This window comes from Miniopterus schreibersii, assembly GCF_964146895.1.
Source record: "Miniopterus schreibersii genome assembly, chromosome: 11".
NCBI lineage: Eukaryota > Metazoa > Chordata > Mammalia > Chiroptera > Miniopteridae > Miniopterus > Miniopterus schreibersii.
This window is the reverse complement of record NC_138111.1, coordinates 8,653,613-8,666,189: the sequence shown is the minus strand read 5'-3', so window position 1 is coordinate 8,666,189 and position 12,577 is coordinate 8,653,613. Positions and strand designations below refer to the sequence as shown.

Sequence of the window (12,577 nt, the reverse complement as noted above, 5' to 3'; positions counted from 1 at the left end):
CTCTTCCCTCTGTGTGAAACTCTCTTCCACCCCCCACTCTTCCCCAAGTTAGCTCCTACTTGCACTTCAAAGCTCAGTTCAAGTGTTACTTCTTCAGGGAAGCCTTCAGGGAGCCAGCAGGCTAGATGAGGTTTCTCTGTTATATCCTCGCATAGCATCATGTCCTCCTTCAGCAAATCACCTCAGCCTGTAACAGTGATTCTGTGTCCCCACTGAATACATTCTGCTCCTCAATCTGTGGAACAGTCTTTAGCTTCCTCATTGTCAAAACACGTCCCTTTAACCACGTGCAACACTGCTCATCTGTCACTTCCCTCCAGAAAGCCTCTAGTCACTCAGTGGATTCCGTGAGAAAACCCAAGACGTTCTGTAGATTCTCTTCCTTTCAATTTTTGTGCCCACCCATCCTATACCCGTGTTATGTTTCCAGAGATTGTGTATAGCCCTGGAAAATAAAGGAGACACTGTTCCTTAAACTTTGGCGCAGAAAAGGAGGCAGATCTCTTACGGATTGTACTGTACCTGGAGCTATGTAGCCAGGAGCAGCTGCAGCCCCAACAAAAGCTCCCCTTGTTAGAGTTCCTCTTCCTCTGCCCCGAACAGCCTGGACTGCTGCAGACACAGCTGTATTCACAATACCCTTTGCCTGTTGAAAATATAACACATTTTCATTACTGAGAGAAATAAGAACTATCATCCTATCGTCTCTGTAATGTACAACCTCTAATGGGAAACTTGAGCCTGTAGATGAGACAGCGCGTCATCTATGACCTTAAACCTTCACTTTATCACCTGCAGAATAAAAATGACGCCTACCTTACAGAGTTGTTCTGGAGAATATGCTGAGCACATAAAGTATGCAAATAACTTCCTTTCACTTGAGGGTTACCCAAAAAGAGTGCATTTCCTACATACAAATTTCAGTATCAAATTATATCCAAAGTCAATTGAGGCCTGACTAATTATAGACACTTGATCAAAATCCATTGACTTCTCTGGCTACAGACAAAAAATACTGCAACAACAAAGCCAACTGAACAAGCAGGGAACCTGAATGGGGTTTCTGTAAAAGAGGACTCAGCCTGGGAGACAAAAGATGCGGATGCCAGTTTCTGCTCTAAGTTATCAAGACCTCAGGAAAGTCATGTGATTTCCTTGAGCCTGTTTCTTCTGCAGGGGGGTATCATTAAGTGAATAAATAAATACCAACTCTGAAGTCCCCTGTTGCTCTAAAAGGCCACGGAGTCTGGTGCAGTCCCACAACCTCTCTCTAGGGGAGTCTCCCCAGTGACTGTGAAAGGAGGCTAATGATACCTGCTTTGCTTGCCTACTTCAGCACAGAAAAAGCAACGTGGAATACAGATATAAAACTCCGAAAAGTCCAATGAATCAAAGAGTAACAGCACACAGAGCTGCTAAACATCCCTTTCCAAAACTAAAATTCTAAGAAAAGCAAAGGATATCTAGTTTTAAATTAAATATTATACTTACTTTTTAATGAAAAGATGCAACAAAAACTCAAGCTAGAAACTACTAATATTCCCTACTATAAAACAACATACAGGGAAGGAGGCAGAGCCTCAAAGCTCACTGTACAATCAAGTCAACAGTATCTCAGAGTGCACACATGTTTATCTCACATGGAAATACCATCACCCTCTGCTCCTCCTAGGTCAGCCTCTCCTGCTAGTGGGAATGGGCAGAAGGCAGTTTCAAGGTTGAATATATTATGCACAGAGAACTGCCATTTTTCTTTCTGGCTGAAAAAAATCAACCCACACATCCAAAACAGACTGCTTCTTGGCTGTCAAGCATATCGAACACAGGAGTTTTATAGCTACTAGTATGGAAATTTTCTAAAAATGAGTAAACCTCAAAGCAGACATTGTTTTAAACACAGCTTATTCAAAAGTAGTCAGGAAGCAACAATCTGGCAGTAACAGAGTGACCTCACACAAATCAAGCTCATTCCCACTAGAACCAAACTTAACTACCTAATAAGCCTTTGCACATAGGCTTTTTAAACACAAAAATGAACTGGCCAATTACAAGATGTAACTCATAGGAAAATACACCAAAATAAACAAGGTAACAATGATTTTTCTCCTAATTTAGAACATATTCTAGAAGATTTAGGAAAAGAAATTTCTTTCTACGCTTATGCTTTCTACACGTCTTCCTCTGTTAAACTTTATTTTTATTTAATCTCAGTAAAAGTTACTTTTACTTATATTTTGAATCCTAAAATTTAAGCAGTTTATTATAGTAAATAAAAGAAGTTGAACACAAAGCAAGTTTCTAAGATGGATATAACATGCAATAGTAGAATGCCCATGTCTTTGGAAGGAGAAGGCCCTGGTTTTAAAGGGAACCTCTGCCATCAATCAGCTAGCTATGTTACCACATGCAGTTCCTTAATTTGGGGGGGCCTTGTTTCCTCATCGATAAAATAAGATCAATTCTACCCTCCTACAATAGAGTTAGCATAAATAAAAGAAAGTGTCTAACACAAAATCTTAAATAATCTAAGCTTCCTTCTATCAATCTAAATATTTTAACTGCTTTTTTTCTATCACACAATAATATAGTGAGACATTATTACACAAGTACTCTCCATGAAGGAGAGAATGTGTCTTGTATTTATTTCTGTATCTCTTCCCCTCACAACCATGCATGTGGCATATGTCTAGAAAATATTTTTGAATGCATTTAAAAAATGGTTAGAATAATCTGTTATCCAAAAACACAGAATCAGGAGGCCAACTTTTCCAAGTAACTTTAGCAGCACTGACATTCCCAATCACAGAAGAAGCAACACAGGGTCAAGTTCTACTGTGCCACCCCCAACAGAAAACCCAAAATACTGCAAAAGTTCAAAACTGGACAGGAAATGGAAGAGCATCTACAGACTGATGAAAGTAAGCCCAAGTCCTCTTAGCAGCTTCCCTAAACCAGGCAAATGCTAACACCTCATTCAAGTCCAAATTTCTCAACACTCTACCTCATCAAGAGGGACCTGAAGCCCCCAAATGATGCCAACAATCTCTTTTTAATATATAATTCGCCTAGAACAACCACAGAACAGGAAATCAGACACATTTATACTATTAATGACCTAACCCAGAGTAAAGGTTGCTAAATCCAAGAAAAACAATTTTAGAAAAAGCTAAAGTGGCACAAAAACAGAAAAGGAAACTTAATTCTGGTAACATTTTTCAAAGGGATTACAAAGGGTTAATGCTCAACTCATACCTGAGGGATAATCTTCTTTTTCTTATTATTTGCTGCATTGGGTCCAGAAAACAGCTTCTCCAGGGCAGCTAACGCTGCACTCGCCTTTGCCACTTTCTTATTTGGACCTGCACCTCTGAATTTCTGTCCGTCTACTTCTACCTAAAATCAGGAACAACACTGCGGTTACCCCTGCGATTCCTCTATGTAGTTTAACGTCAATGGATCATAACACAGAAAACACCAAAAGTCAAACAGCGCCATAAGAATCGACTCTGTCAAAAACTTTCTTACGTATGAGCTCAGGCTGTCCTGTCTCTGAGGGGAAATATGGTTGGCTGGTATCTAGGTACACACCTCCATCACAAAGCGCTTGTCATGGCTTCCACCAGTCTCCGAGATGAGTTCATACTTAAGACCTCTTCTTTTTTCATTGAGCTCCATTACAGGATTTTTGCCACTTGCTGTGAGGATAGGGCCCTGAGTTCTTACCTAAAAGGAGGTTCAATCAAGAGAGATTTCAAAGTATTAAATTTCGTATTATATAATTATACTATGTCTCTGTTGAAAAAGAGACTCTCAATTGTCTTTTAAAGCATTCAGGTCCTTTTGGCCGGAACCGCCATCTGCCAGTAATTAGCCAAAATGACCAACACAAAGGGAAAGAGGAGAGGCACCCGCTATATGTTCTCTAGACCTTTTAGAAAACATGGAGTTGTTCCTTTGGCCACATACATGCGCATCTACAAGAAAGGTGATATTGTAGGCATCAAGGGAATGGGCACTGTTCAAAAAGGAATGCCCCACAAATGTTACCATGGCAAAACTGGAAGAGTCTACAATGTCACCCAGCATGCAGTGGGCATTGTTGTGAACAAACAAGTCAAGGGCAAGATTCTTGCCAAGAGAATTAATGTACGCATCGAGCATATTAAGCACTCTAAGAGCCGAGATAGCTTCCTGAAACGTGTGAAGGAAAATGATCAGAAAAAGAAGAAAGCCAAAGAGAAAGGTACCTGGGTTCAACTGAAGCGTCAGCCTGCTCCACCCAGAGAAGCACACTTTGTGAGAACCAATGGAAAGGAGCCTGAGCTGCTGGAACCCATTCCCTATGAATTCATGGCATGATAAGTGTTAAAAAAAAAAAAAAAAAACCTCTATACTGATAAAAATGTTTCTCTTAATTGGGTAGAAGTGTGGTATCCCTTCCCCCAAAAAAATAATTAAAGAGAACTTTGTGCCCTGAAAAAAAAAAAAAGCATTCAGGAGCTAACGCATGATCACCTCCATATACAAATGACAAAGTATCTTTAAAGGTATGGAAATTCTACAAGCAATAAACCTCACAGTCAGTCATCTGGCCAGCCTGCCTTTGAAGCAGGGTTGTCCCAGCAGATGAGTATTCAAGAGTAATGTAGCTTTGCCATTACATGGCACTCTAGGGTCTGATCTGTGGTGTTTGTGATCTAAGACTAATAATCTAAATGACTAACAAAATAGATAAAACAGTTGAGATTCACATGATACCTGAGTGTTCAGTTTTTTCATTGTTAGGATTACGAAAAAACTCAATTTAGGAGGTGGAAAGAAAAGGCCCACTCATACCTCTCAGTCTCTCTAAAGAATTTTGAGGGCACCTAAAACTAAAAATCAGTGGGCTACAGACTATGGATACTGAAATGTAAAAATAATAATAAAGGTAGTTACTCCCTGTCCTCAAGGAGCTAGAGTGTAGTGGGAGGGACTGATATAATCACTGTAAAACAGTGTCTGTTATAGAACAGACTTAAGTTATGGAAACACAATAGAAGGAATCACTTTCTAGGGCCATCAGGATAGTTCTGGAATTAACAATGTGAATCCACCCATAAAAGGGAAGTGCCACACCATCCTGAGGAGGAAACAAAGGAGACAGGCATTCTGGACAGAAGAAATGGCAGGAGGTTCAGCTGGGCTGAATGAAGGGGTGAGGAGACTAAGGCAGGACCTCACTGCAAACACCCCTGATGAAGCCAGATCATAAGGACTGTGTACCAGGCACAGGGGCTTCGTGTCATGGACAGTGGAAGCCAATGAAAAAACTTTCATCTGGGAAAGTTCATAATTCAATTTGTGTTGTAGAAAATTGCTCGAGGAGTGGTAGAAAGAACTGACTTGAAGAAGGACAAGAGTGGAGGGAAGAAAAGTAATTCATGTAAGAGTGTCAAGGCTCAAATGGAGAAGTTAGCAGCAAAAATAAAACAAACCGTAAATAACACAACTGTGATTTTGAGGAAGACCCAAAGATTAAGGACTTTTTGAGGTTAGAGATCATGTCTTTAATTCCACCACAGTAATTGCTCAAGAAATGCTGAACAAAGAAGTGAATGCTCCAAAGAATTATTACGTATATAAACCTAACGGACAGCAAGAGTCTCTTAATGAGAGCTCTATGCTGATTTGATAAGTGGTTGATGCTGTAGAAGTGAAACTAGTTTTAAAGACAAATTTAATAAACATCTCTGGGTCTTTTGTAATAAATAACACCTCTTAAAGAGCTCTTATAATATACATTTTTAAAATTTCAAGGCAAATTTCCAGTCTCCAGCTTTAAAAAGTAGTAATTTTTAAAACTAGTCGATGGTAATCTCTGCTTTCCAAATCTGAAATCACTTTTATAAAAATGAGTCAAGACATAAAATATTTGCATTCTCATCAGTTACTCCTACTTTAGTGATGGAGGGGGCTTTGTCTCACCCTCTCCCACATCACATCACAGAGAAACAAAAGCAGTCGTGCAGTCACACCAAAGTTCCATATACTCGTGGCTGCTATTAGCACAGCCACGCTGCCTTCTCCCTTCCTAATTCCCTTTGAACTTAAGAGTCTGAGCTTCCTAATCAATGAGCTCTTTCTTTTCTTAGTATTTCCAACACTGCCAGCAAAGCATCTTGCCCTGCCTGTGACTACCACCTGTGAATGACTGGTCCTCTCAGAGCCAGGTACCACATCTTCTACCCTCCACGTTGCACAGAGAATCAGGCGTGATTTCTACAAGCCTCAGTCCCCATTAGGCCCCTCCACACTGGCCCACCTGGCATTTCCAAACATTTTCTTTCACAAGTCCTTTATACCCACTAGTCTGATCTAGAATGCCTTCTTTCCATCTCTTCCCTAAAAACTACTCATCCTCTAAAACCTAGCTCACATTTTACTCCCTCAGATTTCACACGTGTCTAAATTTCACAATCCCTTCCTTGGAGATTTTACATGATTATATTCATTCTGAATCACAGAGCTTATCACATTACAGAATAATTAGTTATAAACACATCTTTTGCCCTTCTGGCCTGAGGGCATCTTGAGGCTCTGGACACAATTTCTTCAGCAACTGGCAGTAAGCAGGTACTGAAAAGAGCTTAGTCCTTAATAAATACTCATTCTTACAAATGACAACTTTTTAAAAATGTTAATGTAAGCTCTTGCTGTCACTTGAAAGCGAATTTTCCATATGTAGAATGCAATGAACAAGGCTCCACGAATTCCCAAGTAAGCTGTGAATACACTGCATGGATTCTGTCCCGTTTTGTTGTCTGTGGTAATAAGCTCACAGGCCAGGACTTCCCCAGAGTCTGAGGAATATGCGAGGTCAAGCTACGTGCCTTTCTCAGAGCCAGTCCAACTCAGTGATGACCCACTGCCCCCAGCTTAGCGCAAACTTCAAATAATCCTAAATTTCTTCCACTAGATCTTCTGTTTCTTTGCTCTAAAGTTAGTGTTAATATACTTGTGAAATGCAGCAAAAGGGAAATGCTAGTTAAATATGCTGTGCAGTGAGTGCACAGATATTTTTATTTGTGTGTTTTTTAAAATTTTCACCTGAGGATATGTTTTTACTGATTTTTTTTTTTCAGAGAGGGGAAAGGGGAGAGGCAGAAAGAGCGAGAGGGAAAGAGAGGAGAGAGAAACAGAGACAGACAGACATTGATCAGTTGTTTCCTGTACTCGCCCCCACAGGGGATTGAACCCACAACCAAGGCATGTGCCCTGGACCAGGAATCCAACCAGCAACCTTTCATTGCATGGGATGATGCTCCAACCAACTGAGCCAAACCGGCAAGGGCTTTTTACGGATATTTTTAGAATTAAGTGGGGGGGGGGGCGGACGACATACACAAGATGTAAAATTTCATAAAATGTCCTCATAAAAATACTTACAGAAAAAAAGGCTGGATAAATAAAAATTAAAAAAAAAAAAAAAGGGGGCTGGATGGAAATAAACCAAAATATTAAAATGGCTGCCTCTGGGACATTTACGTTTGTATATACTTTTGATTTTATTTATATTTTTCTATTATCTCTCAAATTTTCTACAATGAATATTATTTTCTAAGGAAAAAATATACAAGTATACCTCTAAGGTACTGGAGGTTTCAGTTGTAGAATTTCCAGTATTATTGCTTGAGTTTGAAGACACTGTTTCATTTTTGCTTTCATTATCTGATTTTTCATCGGAACTCATACATTCAATATCTGCATCAAAGCCTGTTGGGTATCCCATTGCCTGCAATACCTGTACAAATTACATTAAGATTCAGTTCTATTCAAACAACAGACACCACAGAGAACAGGTGAAATACTGAGAACAACAGTTTCAAACCCACAACATTTGAATCCAAGAACTACCTTATAAGAAAAGCAAGACGGTACTACATCTGCAAATCCTTGGTTTTACCTACCAGGTAACACCATAAAAATGGGGAAGCCTCCTCAGGGTAATTAGGGTTAAATAAAATATGTCGGAAATGCAAACCCAAGGTTGCTCCTGGTTCATTTAATTTGGCATAAGAGATTGAGAAAATAAACAGCATAGCCAAGTTTAACCAATGAGGTGAGGGGAAAAGTAAAACAGACCATTGTAAAAAGAACATTGGACTAGAAAGGAAAAGACATGAGGGTCTAATCCTATATTTCTCTGCTGGTCCTCAATTTTCCAATTTGCAAGACAGGAAGACTGATTAGTCGACCTCTAAATTCTATGATTCAACCCACTAGGAGAAAATAGCACAGAAAGGCAATCAAGAAGTTTTCTTTACCTTGGAACCAATTTTCTGGTGAATTACAAAATAACATCTGAAGCTTTCTACTACTGACCTCTCTGCTTTTAACTGAAACCATAACTGAGACCTAAAAGAAAAGATTCAATCTCTAGGTTTGTTCTCTCTACAGAGTGAACCAGGAACATTTTAGGTTTGTATTTCCATCCCTTCCTCACAAGGCTTGGCTTCCTCCAGTGTTCATTCTTCTTATAGTTCCATTCAATACCTGGCATTTCTCATCTCTTTTAAAATAAGGTTTTCAGAACTGTGTGTACACACACACACACACACACACACATGCAGGCATGCCTTTTAAAAACCTCCTTCCAGATTATACTGCTTTTCAGTTTACAAGAGAATATGTTCACCAGCATTTTTATAAGCCTCTTTTAAACATGTTGATATTGCATTGTCAGTTACTAATTTAAAGGTTTATATCGGAAAAGATAGAGATAGGTTCCTAAAGAGCCCTGTATTTATTTTAGCTTTGACTAATGTTTTAAATTGCTGGAATGTAAAAGCACATCATATTTCTTTACAATCCCAGTTGTAAAGACACCTAACAGGTGTCTCTCAGAAAACTATTCTGAAAACTGATTAGAGGATGCCAGGGGTTGGGGACCTGGGAAGGAGATTCAGTACAAAGGGACATGAGAGAACTTTATGAGTGAGAGAAACATATTTTGACCAAGGTGGTGGTTACATGATTATAAACATTTGCCAAAACCACGTATCAACAAATGATTAATTATACTTCAATAAAGTTGGTTTGTAAAAGACCAAAAATTAACTATTCTGATAATCACACAAATGGCCAACCAGGCAGCCCAGCCTTTACAAACAGAATACTGTTTTATTTATGTTGGTAGTCCATCATAGAAGGTGTCACCTGATGTCATCCTCTATGAAAGACTACCAATATAAATAAAATAGTATTCTCTAAACAAAAATAGAGACTGAGAACTCTGTAGCAGAGAAAATTCATTCACCCGCTTCATATGGAAAAGCTGGCATTCTGCTGAACACTTCATGTCACAAGTAAATCCCTTGTAATTCACTGGGAATAAAGCGAAGGGGCCCTTTTTGAAAGCAGCCCGAGTTCTAAAAGCAGCCGGGCAGCTCGTTACACTGAGCACTCCTATCGCTTGTTACATGGTCATCAGTGTTCCTACAGAAAGCACCTGCTCCACTGCCTCCAGCGAACACTCTTCCTGAGAAATAGCATCTCTGAGAGAACAGTCACTGGTCTGGAATTAACACTAGCTAACAAGCTGCAAGTCAAAAGCCAAGAGTCACAAATAAATCTGATTTGTTTATTCCAATAAAAACTAGAGACATGTAGTTTCTCCCAATTTAAGTTAAAATAGCCTCATGTAAATTACTTCATACCACTTCTCTCTGCCCTTTTCTCACATATCAAGTTCACTTATTCACTTGTTATTATAGTAAGATATTTCAATACATTTATAAATAGCTTATATAACTGATAGATAATATCAAGGGATACAGTGTACTTGCAATGCAGTGCAACTGAAAAAAATTCAAATTAACTCATTTTCTATGACTACTTAATGCAAAGATTAACTAGTATATGCTATAAAAGTAAAAAAGTAAAAAAAAAAAAAGTGAGGAGTTCTCAGACCTCAGAACGGAAGTTTGTTCGGAATGAAAATTAAGGCCAAAAAATTGCTATACCAAAGAAGGTGAGTTTCAAATGTCTAGCAAACAAATCCAACCTACTAAATACATCAGATGAACTGAAATTCCCAAGATGATTCCTGGAAACTGGGTGACTGGGAAATCCAGGGTAGCCATGCCTTTTTTCTCATGAAAAGGGGTTGAGACTGAGAAAGATGACCCCCTGAAAGACTAGGGGCCAAGAGTAGAAAGAAAACACATAAAAACACATTCTACCCCATGGCTCTGCACTCCAAGTCACATTCATGGTTTGTGCCTGACAGAGATCTGATGGCTCCAAGAACCTCTCCAAAGTCTTGTGCCCCCTTCTAACTGATCTTTTCCCCACAATGAGTAAGATTCTTTCCATGAAATACGGCTGATTTTGTCCCTAAAGGTGCTCTCTGTGAGGGCCTCTCAGGAGAAAAAATTGGAAGTGGAAAGGGAAGATTAGTTGCTGTAGGTTGTCTGCTGCTGAGCAGCCAGGCTCTTGTGGCAGAAACTGATCTCTTCTTCTTTTGTCTTGATGCTATGACGTGATTTGTCTTAACAGGTACAGACCCTACCAAGCTGAGTAAGAAATGCAAGGCATTTTATCAAGTGGGACCTACTTTCACAAACATATGTAGGATATAAAACTCTCTCAAACTCATACAGTACTTGTAACTGGTATAACCTTATGGATGGCACTTTGGCAATATATGCCTGACATCAATAGAAATCACAATACCTATTTAATGAATTAATGGATCATTCACATGGGCTTCCTTCTTGACCTAGTAACTCTACCTATAGAATACATCTTAAAGGATAATCATACTAGTTCAAAAAGATACAAAGCAATCAACAGGAAGCATCTACATCTAAAAGGATTAGTGACACTGTGGTGGAATGATGATAATGAAATATTAGGCCATCAGTAAAAATGAGAACAATCTTTGTGGTAACTATAAAAAACTCAATATATTTTTAGATGAACAAAGAAAGCATGATCCTATTTTAAGTATATATTTTGTAGGTCCCATCATTCCTTACCTGAGACCCTTGGGTCTAGGTTGTTTTGAGAATTTGTAACTTTTCAGAGTTTAGAAAGCTACTACAATATATTTACCATGTATTTTCCAAATCTCCAGTGGTATCTCAGGTGCTACCCCATGTTTGGGCAAAGTAACATAGAAAACATTCACACAAAATAGAATAATAAAGATTAAAAATAGCCACCCGTCAACTCAAGTCAGGTTTTCCCATTAAGTGAGTGTCCATCAAACTTAGGAAAGAATTTTTTATTATCAGTGCTTTTTGGATTTTGAAATTGCAGGTAAAAGGGGGAGGGAAGATTTGGAAAAATACATACCAAAATGTTAATGGTTATTATGAGAATAAATAGATCTAAATCTTCTCATATTGCAAAATTTGCCACTCTACTAACTTGCCCAAATTTTACTGAACTGCAACTTGCTATGAGGCCGCTAGCTTGTATTACAGGTTATTACAAGAACAACCCACAAACCGTATCTCTGCATCACAGGTGCCTTGAACAGATATCATTACTATTCCTTTTTACGAAGACCTACCCAAGGAGAATGCCCACCTCATCTTTATACCAAACACTGTGTCTGCTCTTGTATCACAGACAGGTCAGTATTTCAGGTGCCTTCTGTGTCAGACACCAGAGAGCCTGGGCCTGCATCTGTGACATTCTCAGCATCCCTCATAGCAAATTATCACACTGTGCTTTCAGCCTTATTCCTGGATTCACCCTCCCCTCATTCCTGGCTTTCTTCCTCTGCCTCGCAAACTCACACTATTTCATCATCCCTTTCACAAACAAGACAGAACACGAATAATATTGTTTTATATTTTTAAAGCTTAGTTATCATTTTTCTGCATTGTTCTTATTTCATGACATGTAACTTACTCATTTGTGTATTTGCTGTCTGTCTCCCCATCCTATCATACTAGAATCCAGGAGGGCAGAGACTTTGTTCACTGCTGTATCCTTAGTTCTAGGATAACGTCTTCAGCTACATTAATAATACTTGCAAAATGGGATGAACATGACAACATACTTATGCCATACTGTTATATAGCAGACCTTTTCTTAAGTGAAAACTGATCTTCAGTCTACATGACCTTTCACATTTTCCTGTTTGTCTGCAAGAGGTCAAATGTACTCTTAGAGACTAAGATTCCAATACTTAGGAATGGTCTACAAACCTACATGAATGACTGACTGGTTCAATCCTGGACCTTATTTCCTATGGAAATACTCTGAAATACAGAAAAGGCACCATGCACAAAGATAAGGATCACATTTATTTATGACAGAAAAAATGTGCAAACAGCAAAATACCCAATGATACGGAAATGTTTAAACAAATAACATTACAACCATATCATGTTACTCATACAACCATTAAATATTATTTATGAAGCTTTTACTATATGCAAAAACACTCATGACATGTTAAATGAAGAAAATCAGAGAACAAAATTACATGTACCCTATAAGCTTAACTTAAAAAAGAAACAACATATATAAAAATATTAATCATCTGCCTCAGAGATAGGCAACTGACATTTTTATTTCT

The 12,577-nt window shown here is 38.6% G+C and overlaps 1 protein-coding gene and 1 pseudogene across 6 annotated transcripts in view; one reads left to right on the top strand and one right to left on the bottom strand.

The window, feature by feature from the left end:
• STRBP (spermatid perinuclear RNA binding protein) overlaps positions 1-12,577 on the bottom strand; it is a 122,529-nt gene that overhangs the window by 20,165 nt on the left and 89,787 nt on the right. For all 5 annotated transcript variants that reach the window (XR_013999893.1, XM_081151722.1, XM_081151720.1 and 2 more), the window contains 4 exons: positions 7,625-7,783; positions 3,589-3,723; positions 3,253-3,393; positions 523-646 (listed from right to left, as the gene is read on the bottom strand). Coding sequence is in view for 4 of the 5 variants with exons in the window: in XM_081151722.1 (XP_081007848.1) it covers positions 523-646; positions 3,253-3,393; positions 3,589-3,723; positions 7,625-7,783 (559 nt within the window). In the remaining variant the exon portion in view is untranslated. The remainder of the gene's footprint in view (positions 1-522; positions 647-3,252; positions 3,394-3,588; positions 3,724-7,624; positions 7,784-12,577) is intronic.
• LOC308564001 (large ribosomal subunit protein eL21 pseudogene) lies at positions 3,842-4,470 on the top strand (annotated as a pseudogene). The gene has a single exon. The product of its transcript is annotated as a large ribosomal subunit protein eL21 pseudogene (transcript).